The 23,032-nt window shown below is 35.5% G+C and overlaps 1 protein-coding gene across 5 annotated transcripts in view; it reads left to right on the top strand.

The window, feature by feature from the left end:
* ORC2 (origin recognition complex subunit 2) overlaps positions 1-23,032 on the top strand; it is a 37,890-nt gene that overhangs the window by 4,590 nt on the left and 10,268 nt on the right. For 3 of the 5 annotated variants that reach the window (XR_011561273.1, XM_070770028.1, XM_019974719.2), the window contains exons 2-12: positions 2,060-2,108; positions 3,105-3,208; positions 3,829-3,972; positions 5,440-5,529; positions 10,152-10,244; positions 11,026-11,057; positions 13,917-13,977; positions 16,555-16,748; positions 17,754-17,852; positions 20,005-20,114; positions 22,532-22,664. Coding sequence is in view for 4 of the 5 variants with exons in the window: in XM_070770028.1 (XP_070626129.1) it covers positions 3,112-3,208; positions 3,829-3,972; positions 5,440-5,529; positions 10,152-10,244; positions 11,026-11,057; positions 13,917-13,977; positions 16,555-16,748; positions 17,754-17,852; positions 20,005-20,114; positions 22,532-22,664 (1,053 nt within the window). In the remaining variant the exon portion in view is untranslated. The remainder of the gene's footprint in view (positions 1-2,059; positions 2,109-3,104; positions 3,209-3,828; positions 3,973-5,439; positions 5,530-10,151; positions 10,245-11,025; positions 11,058-13,916; positions 13,978-16,554; positions 16,749-17,753; positions 17,853-20,004; positions 20,115-22,531; positions 22,665-23,032) is intronic. The other 2 variants (XM_019974726.2, XM_070770040.1) reach the window with 2 other exon arrangements.

The following is a 23,032-nucleotide window of genomic DNA, read 5'->3' as shown; positions in this document are numbered from 1 at the left end:
GCTCAGGATATAGGTTAAATAAACAGGGTGACAGCAGACAGCCCTGTCATATTCCTTTCTCAATCCTGACCCAATCAGTTGTTCCATACTGTTCTAACTGTTGCTTCTTGACCCGCTACAGGTTTCTCAGGAGACAAGTAAGATGGTCTGGGATTCCCGTCTCTTCAAGAGCTTTCCACAGTTTGTTGTGATCCGCATAGTCAAATGCTTTAGCATAGTCAATAAAACAGAGGTAGATGTTTTTCTGGAATTCTGTTGCTTTCTCTGTGATCCGTTGGCAGTTTGATCTCTGGTTCCTCTGCCTTTTTTAAACCCAGCTTGGACATCTGGAAGTTCTTGGTTCATGTAATGCTGAAGCCTAGCATGCAACATTTTAAGCATGACCTTACTAGCTTGGGGGCTTCCCAGGTGGTACTAGTGGTAAAGTATCCACCTGCTAATGCAGCAGATGCAAGAGACCAGGGTTTGATCCCTCAGTCAAGAAGATCCCCTAGAGAAGGAAATGGCAACCCACTCTAGTATTCTTGCCTGGAAAAATCCCATGGACAGAGGAGCCTGGTGGGCTACAGTCCATGGAGCTGCAGAGTCGTACACGACTGAGCACTTGTTTTTTTTTTACTAGCTTGGGAGATGAGTGCAATTGTCCGATGATTTGAACATTCTTTAGTACTACCCTTCTTGGGAACTGGGATGAGGATTGACCTTTTCCAGACCTGTGGCCACTGCTGGGTCTTACAGATTTCCTGACATACTGAGTACAACACTTTGATAGCATCATTCTTTAGGATTTTGAATAGCTCTACTGGAATTCCATCGCATCCATTAGCTTTATTGACAGCAGTAATTCTTAAGGCCGACTTGACTTCACATTCCAGAATGTCTGGCTCTGGGTGGCTGATCACATCATCGTAGTTATCTAGGTCATTAAGATGTTTTTTGTACAGTTCTTCTGTGTATTCTTTCTGTCTCTTGATCTCTTCCATGTTTACTAGGTCTCTACCATTACTATGGTCATATAAATTATAGGTGAAATATTATTGTTGCCAAAATACTAGCTTTCTGTACACCAATGTCAAATAGAAATACGGAGACAGAATTTTGAATGAAAGAGTATAGCTTTATTTCTTTGCCAGGCAAAGAGGAAACATCTCAACAACTGTACCCCCTTCTCTGGGGAATAAGGAGAGGTCTTCAGGGCTCATGGTCAGGGGTATGTGATAAGGATTAAGGCAGTCTTGCATTCTTCTGCAAAGTTTCAAATGGCCTCAACACTGGATCTGGTCCTCCAAGGTTATCAGCTTATGACCTTTCTGAAATGAAGAATGCTACAAGGGAGTGTTACAAGGATGTTGGCAGGAGGCGGGGAGGCCAGGTGCAAGATATAATTCACATAGAGAGTAACTAAGGAATTACTTTGTGAAGGACAAGGCTTGTTATGGGCACTATAGATTAGAAACAGCTGAAGTAAAACCAGGATTGCTTAACTCCCACGGACCTATTCTTGGGGGTTTTTATAGCCGTTTACTTCGTTTCTCTTGTTAGCATTAAAAAAATCACATTTTCCATTTCTGTTGTAACAAATTCCCCACTGCTGGTTTATTTGCTCCATTTCGATGGAGAAAGAGATCAGGTATTGTTCTTGTTTGGCTTAGGACAAAACTTCAGTTTTACTCCATTTGACAAATACCAGCTGTCCAGCCTGGGGGCCCATCTGTCTCCAACCTTATTATCTTTGTACACGAAGTATGATCCTAATAGAATTGTTAGGAGGATGAAATGGGAATACATATAGAATATTCAAAATTTTGTCTAGCACATAGTAATTACTCAAAATTTTGGCCTCTCTTCACCACCTGCTCCTGCAATTTAGATCTCCTCAGTCTCCGAGGCTTCCTGGCCAAAATGGTAATGGTCATTTTGCCCTTTACTATGCCGTCATAGTAACTTTGGCTTTGTAAGATCTGCCTGTATTCATCTTGTTTGTAAAAACTCATGAACTTCTTTGGTTGCTCTCATTTTCCTGTTTGCTGGCCTGACTGAGGTCTTTTTCCCAAAACAGGTGACTGTACTTGAATTTTCCAGCTGAAGAATATGTAGTACCTTTAAAGGTAAATGAAAACTGAGACAAAATCATTTAAGTGTGCTAGTTACAAAAGAAAACTTGGCAATATTTAGTAAGTTGCTAAATAGTGAGTTGCTGCTGCTGCTAAGTCACTTCAGTCATGTCCATCTCTGTGCAACCCCATAGATGGCAGTTATCTGCATGCAAAGAACTGACTCATGGGGGACACAGCAGTGTGATCCTCTTGTCAGGGAAAAGCATATAAATAGGATTTATCAGAGACAAGAGAGAAAAAAGTCTTTTTTTGAGTAAACTGCTGATTAACTGCAGCTAGGTGGAGTTATTAATTTGTTTCAGGCAATAAGTAGCATTTTAAGTTCTGAAACTAAATTTTGTCAACGAAGTAAGAGTTGATCAAACTTTTGCCTGCCAAACTCTGAAATTTATTCAGTGAAGAACTGACTATAAAGTATTGGAAGGATTCATGTTTACTGTTTAGTTACTGAGATACCTAGAAAGCCATATTCATAATTATAAAGTTGTTTGGGGAACATGCAATTTAATAGTAAAGGGAGGTCCTTGAGGATTATTTGATCCAGGTTTGGACACAGTGATGTACACAGGCTTCCCCCAATAGACTGTATCTTTCTAGTGAACAGATATTAAAATCCACCAAAGTATCATTCCTTATTTGGCTGCTCTTTTTCTAAGCTCATGTATTAATCTTCCCCCTTCTGTTGTTATCCTATAAATTGGTTAGAGTTTTTTTACCCACAGAATTGTTTTCCTGTCATCATATTTCAGTTGCCTTGATTGGGCTTGGCTTTTTCCTAATCTCAGGCACTTTGTCATCTCTTCCATTTTTCAGATAAAGAATTGAGTTACTTATTATCAAAAACATAATATTGATACAATAATGAATGTGTCCTTCATACTTACAGACTTTAAAAATATTATGAAAATATATGGATTCATTATGTGAATGTTTGTCTGTTGATATGAATTTTTCATCACTTTTGAGTACTTTATTGCTTCTGTTTAGGTTAGCAATGACGAGCACGCTGGAATTAAAGGCAGACAAGATGCTGAAAGTTCAATTTGTGGGAGATGATGATGTTCTTAATCACATTCTTGATAGAGAAGGAGGTACTAAATAATTATACAATGGAAGGGATGTTTATTTAATGATTATGTATTTCACTTTTCAAAATCTAATCATCTATTTTGAAAATATAGCACAAAGTATTTGATTTAGTAAGACTGCAAATAAATACTACCTTAATTTTTAGTTTATTCTATTAAAAATGTATTAAAAATAGGGGACTCCCCTGATGGTCCAGTGGTTGAGATTCTACCATGCAATGCAGGGGGCCCAGGTTCAGTCCCTGGTTGGGGAACTAAGATCCAGAAAACACAAATTTAAAAAATTAAAACAAACATTAAAAAAAAATTAAACAAAAATAATAAAACCTCACCTCATATGAAATGTTCAGCAGTGGTGTTAAGTGATAAGATAACCATCCACTGTAATGAAAATGTATAGTTATTTTGAGCCCCCAAAATATATAATTTCGAGGTTTTTTTTTTTTAACTTATACCAACTTACACAAACTGTGATTTCTCTTGAATCAAAGAGAAAACACCGAATTTTTTTTCAGCTTTTAAATAATGACAATGAAATAGTGTAGTTTATTTATTTAGCTGTAATGTTTACATTTAAAAGAATTTATACCTGTCATGTTCTAATTCTTTGAATGTTTATATAGGACCTAAAATAAAAAAGGAGCGAGCCCAGCTTTTGGTCAACACACAAAAAATAATAAAGAAGCCAGAAAATGAGTTGGAGGAAGATGACCAAGAAGTTTTAAAAGATCATAACTATGTTGAAGTTTTAGGACAAGATGTTCAAGGTATTTGCAGGGTAGGGGTGGTGGAGTTGGGAATGTACCCTGAAATTTCTGCAGGTAGCTGAAATTGCTTTGCAGGTTATGTAAAAGTAGTCCTGTTGGTTAGGTAGCATTTTGCTACAAATTTTCAATTTTTTAAATTATAAAATACACGTTAATAACAATATTTACCATCTTTACCAATTTAAGTGTACAATTATATTAAATATATTCATAATATTGTGCTATCATCACCATTGTCCACCTCCAAAACACTTTTTATCTGGCGTGCTATATTCTCATCAGAAAAACATTCCTTCAGATTCTTTCTCTGCAGCTGGAAAGATTGAAACACTGAGTTTCTACTATAGACTTTTTAATAAACAACTAGTCTTGTTCTTACTTTAAGAAAGATAGAATCTATTGACCTAGCACTCTAAATATATTTTTTAAAAGGTATTTGTACTTTTAACTAATTTGAAATAATTTCATAAAACAAGTCACTTTATTATTACCTTGATCATCTTTACAGAAATAGATAGAACGATTATTCCAAGAAGTAATGTGTTCCAACTAGGCATGCTAATGTTATGTTTTTTTATACCTAAGCCAGATTCCTGCCAGATTATGCTTAAAAATGTTAGGCTTAAATTATAATTTACTTAAAAATGTTTACTTAAAATTTAAGTAAGTTATAATTTACTTAAAAATGTTAGGCTTGAATTATAATTTACTTAAGACTCAAAGAGCACAGATTACAGTGCAAGGAGCATGGACCTACTTAAGTTGACTTTAAAAAAAATTAAGATCAAGGAACAAAATCAGTACTGTTGGGCACTAGGGACATTGGATCTAGGAGCAGGGTTTTTGCTACCTTGGATCTTCTGGCCTCCCTCATGTCATCTCTGTGCGTCAGTTCTGTTCTGTCTATGCCGCCTGCCTCCCTAATGTACATGTCTTCTACTGTCTCATACTTGACTTATAAGTGGTCATTGTGACTACTCCTGACCTTTTTGTCACTTCTTGAGTGATACTGCTTTTGGATTTTTTCCCAGTGTTAAATGACATGATGCAAAAAATGACCACTACCCCTCAGTAGGCTTAGCAGGCAGGGTAGACTGTCATAAAAGTGTCCCTAACTAGACAGTTGACACTTTTAGCAGTTGTTATTTTTAAAGGGAAAATTAAAGAATGAAATTAAGTCAAGGTCTTTGTTGAGAGAAAGAGAACTTCTATAATATGACTGTTTTTGAATGTATTTTTGTGTATCTGTGAATAACATGTTTTCTGTGTTTTAAAATTTAAACAGTATCATGGTCTATTGTGTATTTTAAACATTTTATTTATAAACACATATTGTTGAACCTTTATGCAAGACAGTGAGGGGTACATATCCTAAGTTTTTAGGTAAAATTTTACCATTTTTTTCTGTTAATTAACCTCACCCATTTTTCTTGCATTCTTTTTTTATGTTGCATTTTTTTCTTTCAGAATCCTTGAAAAATGGCTCTGCTACAGATGGTGGGAATAAAGTTTATCCTTTTCAGAATAGAAAACACCCTGAAAAGATGGCTAAATTAGGTATGTTGCTTTTCTGATTTATTCATCTTTTCTAAGAAAGTGTGTTTAACCACATTTCCCACAGTTATCACCCCATTGCTTTCACTAAAAGAATGATGAGGAATGTCATTTTATATTACATATTCAAGCATACTTAAAGTCATTAGTTTTTTCATACTCACATGTCTTCTGTTCTTAGCTAGGTTCTAAGCCTATAGAAACCCTGTCTTAGATTACTTCCCACAACATCTAGCACAGGTTCTTAACATTTACTTCTTTTGTTAAGTGAGTGACTTAAGTTGCACAGAAATATTCTGAATTTATTGAAAATAAGAGTTTTGCACTATATGTAGAAGAAAAATGTTGTTTGTACTAGAGAAAATTATTTATATAAAATTGTTAAGAATGAGCTGTTCTAATATTTTTCTTACCCAGGTTACCACTTATACTAATTACACATGAATTACTGAGTTTCAGAGAACTATAGTTAGATCCTGTGGCATGAGGGATCATCAGTTTTGACAGTTTTGAGGCAAGGAAATAACATGTGAAAGCACTTTAAAATTAAGGTGTCCCATAAGTATATGAAAGCTTGAGAATACCAAAAAGTTAAGAGCAAAGGGCTAATAATTAACTGCCTGGCAAAATGTAGTTGTCTGTATTAATATAAAAAGACTTATAATCTATAATTGTAGAACACCTATATATATATGTCTTTTTTTATTTATTTTTTTTATTTATTTATTTTTTTTTCTAATTTTATTTTATTTTTGAACTTTACATAATTGTATTAGTTTTGCCAAATATCAAAATGAATCCGCCACAGGTATACATGTGTTCCCCATCCCGAACCCTCCTCCCTCCTTCCTCCCCATACCATCCCTCTGGGCCGTCCCGGTGCATCAGCCCCAAGCATCCAGCATCATGCATCGAACCTGGACTGGCATATATATATGTCTTAGGTGGCATATTTTTATATAGTCATTGTAACCAATGATCATTGAAACATTCAAGGTTAAAAAAAATATCACCCATGTTGAGTGTTAAAACTGATGAGGGACATATAAAAAGTAATTATATTGGTAAGATCTGTGTTTCTGAACATAATAAAATTTAAACATTTGCAAAATTCAGTTTTCTGAAAGATACTACATGGATCATTAATTTTGAATGTAACATGGCACATATAATAATTTACACTAATTGATGTTTTTCTTAGAGTTTATTATCTACATCAAGAAATTTTAAAAAAATTTATACAAATAAACTTATTGTTTCCCTGGTGGTCCAGTGGTTAGGACTCTGCACTCCCCATGCAGGGGGCACAGATTCCCATCCCTAGTTGGGGAACTAAGATCCCACATGCTGTAACTTTAGGCCAAAAAAATGAAAAGAAAATAGGTACTAACCTATAGTAGAGGAAATACTGAGTATCCTCAGGGGCATCCTTGCCAGCAAGCCAGGTGCAGTGAAGGGAAACTTAGTATGACCATAAGTATGTAAAATTATTTCTGCAGTATTCATGATGTAAGTTAAATACACAGTTAAGGTTCTAGGAGACCCTAGGTGGTCAAAAATAAAAAGACCAAATGAACTTATTTACAAAACTGAAATAGACTCACAGAAATAGATAACTACTTATGTTTACCAAAAGGAAAAGTTGGGGGAAGGATAAATTAGGAGTCTGGAATTAACAGATACACACTAATACATAGAAAATACATAAACAACAAGGACTTATAGCACAGGAAACTATATTCAATATTTTGTAATAACCTGTATGTGAAAAGAATCTGAAAAAAAAATCAGAATCACTTTGCTGTGTACCTGAAACTAACACACCATTTTAAATCAACTGTACTTCAATAAAAAATTAAAATTTTTTTGATCTGTAAAAATGACTGAATTCTGTTTTGAATCTCTGAGAAACCAGAGGAAAATCCTGAAATAATTATTAGAGGAAAGATCAGATAGACACCAACAAAGAAGGCAATGGCACCCCACTCCAGTACTCTTGCCTGGAAAATCCCATGGACGGAGGAGCCTGGTAGGCTGCAGTCCATGGAGTCACGAAGAGTTGGACATGACTGAGTGACTTCACTTTCACTTTTCACTTTCATGCATTGGAGAAGGAAATGGCACCCCACTCCAGTGTTCTTGCCTGGAGAATCCCAGGGACGGGGGAGCCTGGTGGGCTGCCGTCTATGGGGTCGCACAGAGTCGGACACGACTGAAGCGACTTAGCAGCAGCAGCAGCAGATAGACACCAAAGCCAAAATGAAACCCTAAGGCCAGTGGGGCATTGGAGAAAGAGGAGAACTAATAGTGAAAAGAATAATGGAACCTCAGTGGAATCATCACGTAGAAGTTCCCTGAGTGTGTACTCAGCATCCACAAAGCTGCAGTGATACACATCTTCTATCTGTATGCACTGTGAGGAACTTAAGTATTGTTATGATAGGCATTTCTCTCACCACATCTGAAAGAAATATGCAGTCATGAAAAGGTAGTTTTTTGGATAATATGACTGACCATACTTTCCAAAAATCTGTGTTTAGTTATGATGCTCTTTGACTCATTAACTATTTTTGCTAATTGGGTTTACATCCAAACATATCGATAAAATAAAATGCCTTCATATTTTTAAATAAGTGATCAGTTAGAAAATCGATATTACTCTGAGTATAAAAGATGATTAAGTATAATCGCACTAACCAAGATATAGTTGGGCTAGAAATTGAGTAGGAGTTAGTTTAGAAGGCTTTGTGAGCTACAGAGAACATTTGTGAAAGTGAAATTAGTTTGGTCATATAAAATCTGATGAGAAGTTATTTTTAGGCAGAGAGGAATTTTTTTAATATTTTATTTTTTTAATTAACTGATTTTTGGCTGCACTGGGTCTTCATTGCTGTGCTCGGGCTTTCTCTAGTTGCAGTGCACAGGCTTCTCCTTGCGGCGTCTTCTCTTGTAGAGCACAACAAGCTCTCGAGTGTGCAGGCTTAGTAGTTGGGGCTCAAGGGCTCTAGTGTGTGGGCTCAGTGGTTGTGGTGCATGGGCTTTAGTTGCTTTGGGACATGTGGAACCTTCTCAGACCAGGGATTGAACATATGTCCCCTGCATTGGCAGGTGGATTCTTATCCACTGCGCCACCAGGTAAGTCCCAAAGAGAAGTTTTACTTTAAAATTTTGACTATGTTGCAGACCACTCGTTGTGTAAATATACAGTACAAATGAATAAGAAAAATGAAAACTAAATAAATATATCCCCCAGTTTTTTGTTATGCAAGTTAATATCCATACATGGGTGACTCTCTTGTTCCTTTTCATCTTTAATTCTTCCTTTTTCTTCCTTTTTCCTTTTTTAATTTAAAGTTATTTAAAAGCAGAGAAATTCTATGTTTTAAAACCAAAAATATCTAAATTACTTTGTACTTTTGTGGCTTTTTGTTGACATGAAGGTTTTTTTTCCTATATTGTGGATCAGCAGCCTTTAATGCAAACTTGGCCTACTTTTCTGGTGTAAAGAGACGGCAAGGCCTGAGCCTTAGGTAGATTGCTTGGGAGGATGAGGACAGTGAAGAAGAGATGGAATAGCTACCAACAGTAGCCAGGGAGCAGGATAATACCATGGAACCCAGATGGAAGAATAATTTCAAAGAAACATTTTGTAAACTGTAATGAATGATACAGAGGACCTAGGAGGTTAAGAAAAAAGTAGCCAGTGCATTCGTGGGGACTGCATAAATATCTTGGGTCAGTTCCAAGATTGGAGGATAAAGTTGTGTAAATTAGGTTAAAAAGAGTTTGAGTCAGTAAAATGGTTTTAACCTAACAAATCCAACTATATTTTGTCTTTAAAAAAAAAAAAAGATAATTTAAATAGTGTATACTTTTTTCCTCAGTGAACAATGTTCCAGTGTGTGTTATCGGGGAAATGTAAATCTGTTCCTTCAATTCCCATGTGCCTATTACAGTGAGAGAACATGAGCATCTTTAATATTTGTATTTTTTATTTTAAATGGCCCCTGCTGTTCAGAAGCCAGGTATTTCATCTGATGCTCAGTTGAAGAAATGCCCTGTTTAATGCTATATCATATTTTATAGATTCTTAATATGTGTTATAGAGTTTTAGACATAAGTAATAAAGTAAACCATGCTTTTGGGGAGATTTAAGAGCTTTAAAATTAGTATAATTTTAAACATATACAGTTTTAACTTCTGATCCCTCTTTCTGACTATTCTTTCCTATGCCCCTGCAAAGATGTTCCTCAAGTATATATGGTAGAGAAATGGAAGAACTGTAAGCCTGTCAGTGGAGAGGAGAGGGAGAGAATATGATGATTAGAGAAACCAGCAAGGTCAAAGTTAGCTCTTTGTTTGTTTCTGTGTTTTGGTTGTTTTTTTTTTTTTTTTTGCAAGACCTTGAAGGAAGACTCGAAGATGCTTGGAAAACGGTGAGTAAAGGTGAGAGCAGTTCTACTCTTAACATGGCTAGGCTTATTTATCTTTCTGATAATAGTAGCAGCAAGTTCGTTTTCTTTTTTTTTTTTTTAATTTATGTAAGTGAAATAAAGATACTTTCCCTCTTAATCTGTTATCATTAAAAAATATATATTTTATGTATTTCTTTTGTCTATTTACAGCTTCCGAACTAGCGAAAACACCAAGAAAAAGTGTTTCGCTCAATATGAAGAATGATCCTAAAATTACAATAGACATTCCTCAGTGTAGCAAGGGTAAGATTCTACCTCAGTTGTTTAAGGAGAGTTTTCAAGAGTTGCTTCAAATTATAGTATACTACTTTTTTTTTTTTGGTCTAAGTGAATGTTTATATATTTTCTTTTCTGTTCTGAAAATGCATTCGGTAGATGCAGGTAATACCCCAACCTATGTGCTTTAGCGTATTTAGCAAAAATACAAAAAGTAAAGGGCAAAAAGATCTGTGCGGGTTGAACTTGTCCAAATTGATAGAGCCAATAAATACTGTTGTCATGTGCCTAAGTTAGCCAAATGTTTGTGGAAGATTTGCTTTGGCAAATACTATTTGAAATAAGGTTTTGGGGATTTGTAAGTCTTACAGTTTGTGGAGAATTGTGGAGCACTTGTTTTTGAATAACCCACTCCAACTAGATTAAATAGTGTGCTATTATAGTAATGAGCTGGGTGTCCCTCATGGTCCAGTGGTTAGGGCTCCACACTTTCACTGCTGGGGCCTAGGTTTGATCCCTGGTTGGGGAACTAAGATCTCACAAGACACATGACATGGCTAAAATAAATAAAAATAAACAATGAAAAGATGTAGTTTTTCTTGTTACATGAATGCTACAGAAATGTCACTAATGGGAGCAATCATAAAATTAATAAGAACAGTTCAGCCTCTAGTAGAGATGTAATTAATTGAGAATTCAGTAATATAGTGGCTTCTGGATAGAACTTGCAACTTTGCTTTTAATGAAACTAGGTTTTTATGGAACAAAGTATTTGTAGTGAGTAATGGCTTTTTGTTTCATTCTTTAGGGCATTCTTCGTCAGACAAATCTCAGTTGAAGGTAAGCAGTTGACTAAAAATAAGCAAAAACCACAGTGTTACAAAATAAGACATGATGAAAAATGAGCATTTCACCTGTTAATTTAGATAGTATTTTATCATTTACAAGTATCTGCTAAGTAAATACCTAACTTACACATGAAGAATGTGAGGTCCAGAGAAGTGAAGTGACTTGTCTAAACTCACCAAACCAGGAAAGGAACAAGCTGGAAAACGAAGCCAGGTTTTCTGGCCCCAACTTTTCTGCCTCTTCTGTGTCAGAACTATCCCTGGGTATTTTCATCAAGTAGAGTTGGCTTGGAGATTTTACGGTTTGGTTTGGTGTTGCTTTTATATGTAATGTTTTTTTTTGGTGGGGGGTGGGATTAATCCCCAAATACACTAAATCTATTCATCTATCCCCTTATCATTTATGTTTGAAACCTAAGTTGGCTTTGGTAAATTCATTCCGGGGTAGCAGACAGTAATGAAAAGTTTATCCTCTCTGTTGTGTTTTTGTGGTTTTGTTCTTTCATAATACTTTGTCAAGTGGCCCTGCCTAGATGTGGGCAAGCCCAGGTAGGCATGGATGAATCCAGGATAATGAATATGTGAATGGTGTTTCCAGGCCTAGGTGGCTATAGATTTAGACATGTCTGGACTTGTGTACAGGCTCAGTTCTGGGAACCCCTCATAAAATTTTGAGTATAGACATTCAGGGCCATGGTTATAGCCTGTGCAGGAATGTCCTATTTTAGGCAAGTGTAGGTGTGAGACTAGACATGGCAGAGCCTTCTGTGCCTTTGATAATGCTTTTTTCCCCCCATATTATATCTTGTATCACTGTAAAAGAATAAAGCTCATTCTCTCCAGTACTCTTGCCTGGAAAATCCCATGGATGGAGGAGCCTGGTAGGCTACAGTCCATGGGGTTGCAAAGAGTCAGACACGACTGAGTGACTTCACTTCACTTCACAATCCAGTCAATGTTTTAGATAAATTGGCACATTCTTTTTCAAGTTATGGATCACAGCTTAGTGGATCTTGTTGATTCCCTAAAACACGGTCAGAAAACCTGTTAATCAGTGGTATTATACCCACCACAATAAGAGACCATCACCCTGAGAGAGTCTTAGTGTTTTATCTTAGAAGGGGTCAGTCAGGAGAGAATATGTATAGGGCTTTGGGATCTGGACTCGAGGGTTTTAAGGCACATCTATAAAGATGGGAAACTGATCTGTATTAGACAAAAATTCATGGCATAGTATTTTAGGATTAGTGGACACAGTGCGGAGAGGGTTTTAAACTGAGTTTCGTCTACGGTAGCAGACAGTAATTGAAATTTACTTATCAAAATTTGAGTTTTGATAAGTAAACAAGTAAGCAAGCTGTTTGCCCTGGTTAGTAATCTGCTATCCTAATGGGAGAATAGATTGCCCAGATGAGCAAACTGTCAGGATAAATTAGTTGCAGAAATTTCTGTGGAAAACAGTGAAGTTATTTACTAGTTTATAGCCTTACCTTTTTTTTTTTTTTTAGCCTTACCTTTTTGAGCAAGAGTTTTCTGAAATGATTATTTTGACACAGGTGTTCTCAGACCTGATAATTAAGCTCTGTGGGTATAGGTTGTCTCAGTTCTCAATCCAGAAATCAGTTTGGTAGGTCATGATCTACAATTTTAAAAAATGAAATAGGATAAAACAGGAAATTTCTATTTTATAAGTATTATTATAATTTAACTCAGTTATATATGCACATGTGTACTGGATCAGGGTGGCAAAATATTTAAAAAAAATTAAGGATCTGTATCAAAAAAGTTTAAATTATACTGTGATATATTTTATAAACCCATGGATCAGATCAACTATTATAATACTACTATTAATATCCTGAATCAAAATTTAGTTATAATATTTATAACTAGTGCCATCGACTTATCACAAGACAGCAGACTTATATTTCGTGTCATATATTCATGTTGCCCAAAAAAAAGGGTGTTTTATCTTTTTATCAATACTGTTACCATGTATACAACCGTAGGCATTTTATTGTGCAGAAATTGAATGGTGTTAAAGTATTAGATTTTGTCAAGAAAAGAAAAACATGATATATCGCTATAAATGTTTAAAAAATTAAAAATACAGAAGTAAAAGTAGAAATCTGTTTCTGTCCTCACAGACCGTTTTTTATTTCTGGCTGTGCTGGGTCTTTGGTGTGGCACACAGGTTCTCTAGTTGCAGTGCATGGACTTCTCTAGTTGGGGCATGCGGGCTTAGTTGCCCTGCAGCATGTGGGATCTTAGTTCCCCACAGAGGGTGCAGCCCATGTCTCCTGCATTTTGGAAGGCAGATTTCTTCACTACTGGACCACCAGGGAAGATTCCTCACAGACTACTTTAACACCAGTAAATTTTTTGTACATTAAAATGCCCACTGCCCTAAGTATAGGAATCCCATTTAAGCAAATCCCATTTGCTTACTGATCATCACTGAACAGTATTACCTCTTTAAAAAAAAAAGTCTGCTAATCTGATAGGTGAAGAATGGTTCAAACACTGATAAATTTATGCTTTTTCTTTACATAATAATAGAAGTCCATACTTTACAGATGTCTGGAATACAACTTACAGTATCACTCTAAGAATCCTTTGGAATTTGTTTGTATCATTTATGTTGTTATAGTCTTTTTTTCCCCCCCAACAAAGTCATTTGTCATTGTCTTCTAGTTCCAGGAAGTAGCTCCTCTAGTTCTAATGTCATCTGTTGAAAACAAAATATTTTTTTTCTTTCCAGCCTTTCTTGCACCCAGATCCATCATTAATTTCCATGTCATCATTATTATTTGACTATTTAAAACTATGTTGCTTTTTTATTTTTGAACAGAACAATGATAAAAGTGAATTTCTGTCAACAGCACCTCGTGGGCTAAGGAAGAGATTAATAGGTGTGTATTTCTTTTAACACTGAGTTTTTTAATTAAAAAAAAGCATCTAAACAAGAGGCAATAATGGTTAAATGGACAGGTTCTAGCCTTAGCATGCTTGCTTTTTCTTTGGTCTGTCACAGGGACTTCTCTATGTCTCAGTTCTTTTCATCTGTGAAATAGGGGCAATAGTGGTACCAGCCTCAGAGTTATTTTGAGATTAATTGAAATAAAGAATGTCAACCGTGCTTAGTAGTGCTTGACCACGATATATGCTTAACAGGCGTTAGCTATTATCATCTTTTATTATTATAACTACTTATTGCTGTTTCTTTTCATGATGGAAAGGATATGGTCGCATCTTCAGTTGAATTGTAAATCCCTTAAGGGCAAGGACTATATCTTATATTTTAACTCTTAACCCTTAGCACCATGTCTTTGACATTACAGTCAATGGATATTAAGGTTAGTTAAAATTCTTCTTCAATACAATAACATGCTTTCTGGTTTATTTGCCAAAGACAGTGTTAGAAATGGTTCTATTGATTTATTTAGAAGTTTTATATTGAAATAATTCAAAATATTCAGTTATACTGAACACTATACAAAGCCAAGTAAACAAACATGAGTCCCACCTTTGGGGAAATTAAAAGTGTTTTTGGGTTTTTTTGGTTTGTTTGTTTTGTTTTGTTTGCAGCACTGTATGGTTTGCAGGATCTTAGTTCCCTGACCAGGGATTGAACCCAGGCCACCGCAGTGAAAATGTGGAACCCGAACTACTGGAACTACAGGGAACTCCCTGTTTTGGGGTTTTTAAATGTTTAACTTTGGGGCAAATTTCTTGTTGACCTTGGTTTCCTAAAGATATCAGCACCTTTCTTGGGGTTGACTCCTTGACAATATTAGCTGACATTGTTAAGTCCATGCCCCGTAGCCATTCTTTTCAAGGTATAAAGTTGATGCTACATTTTTAATCAACATAAAATTTATAATACTAAATTAGTGGATATCTGAAGTAGTAAAAGATGATATGTGCAATTGTTATTATTATTTTATGTCAAATACATCCCACATCTTAATTTCCTCCTTACTCCACAGAAGAATCCTTTTTAGAGAGAAGGTGAACATCCTTTTCCTTCTCAATAACCATCAAATAAATACACCAACACGTATGATGTATTCATGTAGATAGGATAAAGACATTGTCTGGTACCTCCTACTACTTCTAACCCATGCATCTACCATGGGCAGCAATCACCACAAATCTGAATCTTCTAAGCTATATATGCCCACAAAATCAAGCCTTTTTTTTTTTTTTCTTTTTCAGTATCTATATTTGTTACATGCTGACTGGATATTCTGAAGTGTATCTACTCTTCAAAATAAATAGTGATTTGCTTAAAATTATTTCTTTTGGAATTTAACCTTTTATGATAGTTTTATATTTATTGAGTGTAAAAACTAGTTTTATCCTTACTTTATGATTATAAAACTAGTTTTATTATTTCTAGAGAGTGGTTAGGGTCATTATGGTTTGTTTAAAAATATAACTTTTATATCAACTCTGGGATGGATTGTGCCCATGTATTAGTAGTACTTAAAGTAGTGACTGTCATATATTGAGTGCTCTGTCAGTTAGGATGGCATTTTCAATGGGCAGCAATGGAAAACTCTATAACACTTGCTTAAGCCACGGACATTGAAGTGTCTCACATCATAAGAAGTCTAGAGATACACAGTTGGTGGTTAATGTAGTGACTCAACAGTGTCATGAAGGATCTTCCCGTTCTTCCTGTCATTTTGCTTTATTGCTGGCATTTTTCATCTTTAGTTTTGATATTTTATATTGCAAAATGGCTTCCATAGCTTTAAGCTATGGGTATAAGTCTTTGGGACCCCATGGACTGCAGCCCACCAGACTCCTCTGCCCATGGAGTTTTCCTGGCAAAAGTACTGGAGTGGATTGCCATTTCCTCCTCCAGAGGAAGCTGACCTAGGGATCAAACCTGCGTCTTCCTTCGTTGGCAAGTGGATTCTTTACCTGCCGAGCTACCAAGGGGTTTTCCTTTCTTAACTGAGGAGAATCTTTCCGAAAAGCTTCCAGCAAATCTTCCTTTATCGGTTAAATGTTTACGTAGCCAACTCTGGTAGCAAAGGAGGCTGAGAGAGCATGTATTGGGCAAAGGAAAAGACAGTTAAATTTACTGTGATTATTTATTCCTTAGCACATTACCACATTTTACAATGAATTCTATTAGCAAGGAAGAAGGAAAGAACATATTAGGTATGACTGACAATTTCTGCCTCAGTTCCTATGTGTTAGGCATTGTTAGTTGCTTTATATGCATTTCAGTGTAATCTTCACAATGTTTTATTAAAAACATTGTTTTATTAAATTAAGCATTGGTAGCCTCATTTGATAAATGAGGAAACTGGTGCTCATAAAACTTACAAAACTAGCTCTGGTGAGATCATCATCATGTAATGACAAAATCAGAAGTCACAATCTCTTACTTCAATGCCCACACTCTTCCTAATACCCTACAATGTCTCTCTTGGCAAGCTGTCCAATTTTCCCAATTACTTCTTCCCCCATAGTTCCACGGTCTCATTCTGACAGTGAAAGTGAATATTCAGCTTCCAACTCAGAGGATGATGAAGGGGTCGCACAGGAATATGAAGAGGACACTAATGAAGACATATTGAGCCAAAAGATTCAAGCTCAGAATAGAGAAGTTTCAGCTCCTGTTTTCAGAGAAACCCCTTCTAAGAAAATGAAGAGAGAGAAAACAGTAAGTGAAGAGAGAACTTTAACCTGAGAGAAAAATTAGTAATATCTCAAAGATAAGCTACCTAAAAGATCCAAATGGGAGGATCAGCACAATATTTTTACTTCACTTTTCTGCATTTTCTTAGCCTTTCACATAAATTCCCACATATATATTTCTGAACTTTGTATCCTGGCCTCTCTCTCTCTCCATATCCATATATCAATACCATAGCATATGCTAAAAGGTGGCGATTCAGTTGACTTGAAAAAGAGCTTTTCAATAAATACTAGTTGGATAATTGAAGGCAAGACTTCTCAGTATATACCTTTTTATATAATTTTCTTTTGTACCACTGTTGATGTATTCAGGTTAGTGTAAGTATATAATAAATGCTGTGACTCTGGATCCAGGTTGAGTTGTTTGGAGAACACTCCACACATCATGGCCTGAGAAAAGGCTAATTATCCTCTCATTCTCTGTAAAGACTCAGAGCAGAGCCTACTGCTTAATAGCTTTCCATTCCTTCCTTCCTTTCATAGAGGTCAGTCATGCCCCACATCAGTAGAACCCGTGGTCAGTCATCTTACTGGAATAGTAAGCAAGTCTTTTTTTTTTTTTTTTTAACCCTTGGTGTTGATATCTTTCTCATTTTCACAGTCCTTCACCCACACTTATTAAAGAATTTGCTAGGACTGTGTGAGGCAAAACAAAGGTCCTGATATATAAAACCTTTTTTTTCTGTAAGTCTGGATGGGAATTATATGTTGGAATTTAGGAATCATTTTTGGACAGACTACTTCAAACTAGTCACTTTCTTCAACTTTTATGATCCTAAGAGTTACTCAGTTTTATCACTGGAATTAATTTTGCTTGGTCCTTAATCAAAGTGTTGTTGCTTCAAAAAGAAAATACTGACTGCCAAATAAAGAATTTCACTTATCCTGTTTTACACTGCTGTTACTATCTAGTTTTGATATAAAACAAATACCTGAAACTAAGAACTGACTTTGCTTTGTCCACTTTCAGAGTCACTTAGTAGAAAAATATTTTGAAGCCCACAGCAGTTCTAAAGTTTTAACCTCTGATAGGACACTGCAGAAACTAAAGAGGGCTAAACTGGATCAGGTATGTTGCAATGAATGCTACTTCTAAATTTTTCTTATTGTGATCTGAAATATATACTATATAAGCAGCAAAATCTGAAGAGTACTGTAATTATGTTTTTCTCTTGTTTATCATTTCTTCAGGACCTACAGTAATCATCAGGGTCATAGTTTCTTTTTTTATATTATTGACATATATATACTTGATTTACAATGTATTAATTTCTACTGTGCAACAAAGTGATTCAGTTATATATATATATATTTTTTTTTCACATTCTTTTCAGTATGGTTTATCACAGTATACTGAATATAGTTCCCTGTGTAGGGTCATAGTTTCTTTGAAATCCATGTACCATTAATCTCTATTGTTAATTTAGTCCATATATTCATTGAACCTCACATTGGTCATAAAACACTGACTGACCTGATTCTGAGTTAAAAACCTTGCAAAATGTAGTGGGTATTCTGCTTTCTGATACTATGGAAAGCCTGTCCAGTACAGTAAGGTAACAGGGTTACTGTATACTATGGTTCCAGTGTGTCATATAAAAATACCATGCAGTTATACCCAGGGCTTTTATTCATACCTCACTAAGACAAGACACAGAGACGCAGAACCATCTGAATAAGAAAATGTTTGATTAGAAAGTGGGCTTGATAATTTTAGTCAATAAGACATTGTTATTGACTCAGAGAATCAAGATTTTATTATTTTCTGAAAGTAGAATTCAGTGCAGTTTCCTAAGGTATACAGGACTTTTGACATACTTTTCAAGCTATAGAAAAGAGAGAGGAGATTATTGGGTAAAGCACTGTGACCTGGATGACATGGTGCTGTGTGGTTGTTTTTTTGGGTGTTTTGTTTCTTTCTACCTGGCTCATTGGTATTGCAACTCAAATCAGAGACTAGCTGAAAACATGTGTCAAGAAACCACATTGTTCCAAGGAAGAGATGGCACTAACATCTTGTTAGCACATCTGTTTTTATATAAGCAGCATGGGGGTGGGGGGAAGTGGAGCTAGGGTCAAAGTAGGACTTCAGGGGACCTAGAGACAAAGATCTCTCAGAGAAGGAAAGAAACACCTGTTACTGATAATGAAAGAAAGGAGAGTCTTTCATTAATTGCGGACATAGCTGATGGATACAGTCTTAGTAGCACATGTCAAGAAACATTTATATCTCATGTCTTCCAGTTAGCTGGGAGTTGGCTGATCTAGGATTTGCTCCACATACCTGTCTTCCTTATTGGACCTCCTTGGAAGGTTACCAGAGGCATGTTCCTCTCATGACAATGTCAGAGACAGAAGTGAAAAAACAAAAGACCTCGTAAAGCCTGAGCTCAAAACTGTCTCTGTCACTTCTGCCTCATTCTGGTAGCCACAGTAAATCACGTGGCTGAAAACAAAGTCAAAGAGCAGGGGACTAGACTCACTTGTTTAGTGGGAGGGATTGCAAAGTCACACAGCAAAGGGTATGGATAGGTGGGTGGCAAGTGCTGGGGCTAGTAATGTAATTCTGCACAGATGGAGAGAGATTTTTTAAAGCTACCTGCTTAACATTTCACTTAGAATTTGTCCTATTTCTCTTTAAGTATGTGAATAAATAAAAACTGTTAGCAAAAAATACACACTATAGGCTAGAGTGTTTAGAATCTTGATTGCTGCACTAGTCCTCAGTATTAAAAGAATATTTTACTTAAAGGATAGAATGATGAAAACACAGTAGTGCCAAGGTAAAAAGGGATATACAGCTTTTTGCTCCTGTTTTCATTTCAAGAAGTGAGCTGTGTTTAGTCACCAGAATGTCTGGATTTGTTGTCAAAACTGGGAGGCAGGTTTAATCATTTCATGATGGTAACAGTTTTTTTTTAGAAATTAAAGCCTTACATTTGGAGTTCATTGTCATGTAAATGGTTCTAGACAAAACTTAACAAATTCATTACTGTTTTACATGTTTGTATGTAAGAGTATATAACACATTTTACAAAAACAAATATTGAAATACTATGTATATTCAGTAGAGGCACTCATAACCAAACCTGATTAAAGTAATATTTCCACTAATAACCTCTTCTAACCTCGACCTGTAAGGGAATATTTTTACTTTGAATTGATTTGATGTATGTGACTTGAGAGTGATCTTCTTCCTGCCCTCTTCCTTTTTTTTAAAGCAAACTTTGCATAACTTATTGAGCAAGGTTTCTCCTTCCTTTTCTGCTGAACTTAAACAACTAAATCAACAGCATGAACAGTTATTTCATAAATGGATGTTGCAGTTACAGTAAGTACTATTGTCATTGCAAACCTCTGTAAAATAAATATATTTACATAATATATGTACATAAGTCTATGTTAAAATCAAAGCAGTTAGACATTAATTTTTTTTGCAGTGACCTTGATATGCATTTTTACTTATGTGTAAAAATTTGAAAAAAATAGTTGTTTTCCCAGTTTTATGACCCAAATGTAGAAGTGTCATTATATGACTCTTCTCAGAAATTCCAGTTTACAAAAAATGTGTCTTTTCTAAGTTTAATCAAATTTGAAAGCTTTTATAAACTAAATACCCTTTCTTAGAATTATGAATTATTACTTATAAAAATATTTGAAAATATAATTTGTCAAGATTGATAAATATATCAGATTTTATTTCAGTTTTTCACAGCCAAGTTTCTAAAATGAAAGAATATATATTTTTCTTTTAATCCCATTCTATTTACATGTACTATAGACCTTCAAATTTCATGAGATCTGTTCTATAAATATTATTTTACCATTTTTAAATTGTTTTTTTAGAATATTTTATCATTTCCCAAATACTTAAGGTAAAATTTTAAACTTTCATTAAAATACCTAGAATGGTAAAAATTAAAATATTGAAAATTTTTCTATAATTATTTTTATATTTGTATTTAAAAGAAACTTAGTATAAGGAAGTGTTTAAAACGTATGCTAAAATGTGAATACAGTAAGAACATAGAAATTGCCACAGTTTTTCCCCAGTTGATCCTGGTTTTCTTTTGCCAATAATAAATCAAAGGATTATGCTAGTAAGAAAATTATTTTCTTCCCTGTTAGGACCTTACCTTTTCTGAGTAACTATGTATGGATCTGTTCATTATACGTTTATATAGCAGATCTTCACTCTAATCCTACCCCACAGCCCACCAATTCTTTTCTTCCCATATGTCAACTTTGATAACTTGATTTGCTTTGCTTCCCAGTCTAGACCTCATAGTCAGCTACTTCAGTAGAATTGCTAGTTCTCTGAATTTCCTTGCTTGGTTTTTCCTGCTGCTTTTACCTTGCTAATCTCCACCTTTGGGGATTTCTCTCTTCTCTTCTTCTATTTCTAGGCTATCCTGCATTGCTGCAGAGCATTTCATAAATACTGTTTCTGATTGACCTCCATAAACAATCATGGAGTTGAACTTTAACTTGACCCTTCATGCTTGATGTTCTGGGTTGTCTCATCCACTCTCTTGGCTTGAGTTGCTCTTTGTATGTGAATAACTCCCATAACTGTATCTCTAGCCCAGCCAAAATTCACTTCAGCAGCAGACATGAATTATATTGAAAGTGTCCATGTAGAAATTCCATAACTAATTCATTATACATAAAATTTAACTTATCTTAAACCCATCATTTCCACTTGCCCCAACTACCTAGGGTAGTGCATATCACTTCATCATATAGTTGCCATGCCAAAAAACTGAGTTATTCTTAATAGTCCTTTTCACTTATCTTCCATGTCTAATCATTCTCCAAATCCAACTGATTTGATCCATAAAGCTCTTCACACCTTGTTTTTCTCCATGACACCTAATTCAAGTCCATAGTCTTCAGTTTTACCCTCCTTCATATCCATTCCCCAGCTCAGCCAGTGTAATCTTTCTAAAAAAATCATGTTACTTTCCTACTTAAAACCCTTCACTTAACACCTGACTGCTGCTGCTGCTAAGTCGCTTCAGTAGTGTCCGACTCTGTGCAACCCCATAGATGGCAGCCCACCAGGCTCCCCTAACACCTGACTACTAACTTTAAATGATCATATTCCTTAGAATAAAATCCAATTAATGTCTTAGTTGGTTTAACAAGACCTTTTGTGACCTGGCCCCTGCTTACTTTTCCAGTTTAATCTCTCAATTAGCAGCCTATTAAATTTTTTTTAGTTTCTTATACCTAGTGCCTTGTTCTTTCTTCCCTCCTATTACTTGAAAGGTTATAGGAAACGCTGATACTTTGGTCACCTGATGCAAAGAACAACCTCATTGGAAAAGACCCTGATGCTGGGAAAGATTGAGGGCAGGAGGAGAAGGGAGTGACAGAGAATGAGATGGTTGGATGCACCACCGAATCGATGGGCATGAGTTTGAGCAAACTCTAGGAGATAGTGAAAGACAGGGAAGCCTGGTGTGCTACAGTCCTTGGGGTCGCAAAGAGTCAGACATGACTTGGCAACTGAACCACAATAGGAGCTAGAGAGAAAGCTACTGAAAGTTGGAACTACAAGCTTGGTGTACAGATAAGAAAATTGTGCTTTTTCTTTACGTATGTTGGGAATCAATATATTAATCGTTATTTAGCCATGCCAGTTCTTCCTGTATTCTTGATAAACTTAAATGAAGGAAACTGGTTGATTATAAAATTGGCAGTAAGAACTGAACTTTAATTTCATGCGTGCTGTTTTTCTTACAGCCTTGGGTTCAACATTGTGCTTTATGGTTTGGGTTCTAAGAGAGATTTACTAGAAAGATTTCGAACCACCATGCTGCAGGATTGCATACATATTGTCATCAATGGCTTCTTCCCTGGAATCAGTGTGAAATCAGTAAGTTTTAAAAATGTTTTAAAAAAGGAGTAACATTATATCTCCTGCCAATCCATACCGTCATGTTAAAGACGATGCTATTTCATATTCTGAAGCATTCATCTTTTGTTTTTAGTTTTTACACTAGTAGGATTGCATAGTGCTTAAGATCACGTGTTTGGACTCAGAGGGTCCTAGCTTTGAATCCCCCTCCTTGAATTTCCTATTTGGTAACTGAGAATGTATTACATCTTAGGGAAATGTTAGCTTTGTTTACTACATTGACTATCTACAGTACTTCTCTGAAGGATAGGATTATGGAAAACTTCAACTTTATTATGCTTTTATGTCACTTTGATACTCTAAAAATAGTAAAAATTCAAGTAATA

This window comes from Bos indicus, chromosome 2 (genome assembly GCF_029378745.1).
Source record: "Bos indicus isolate NIAB-ARS_2022 breed Sahiwal x Tharparkar chromosome 2, NIAB-ARS_B.indTharparkar_mat_pri_1.0, whole genome shotgun sequence".
NCBI classification, from domain to species: domain Eukaryota; kingdom Metazoa; phylum Chordata; class Mammalia; order Artiodactyla; family Bovidae; genus Bos; species Bos indicus.
Note: the sequence above shows the minus strand (reverse complement) of the source record. Positions and strands in the feature narration are given on the sequence as shown.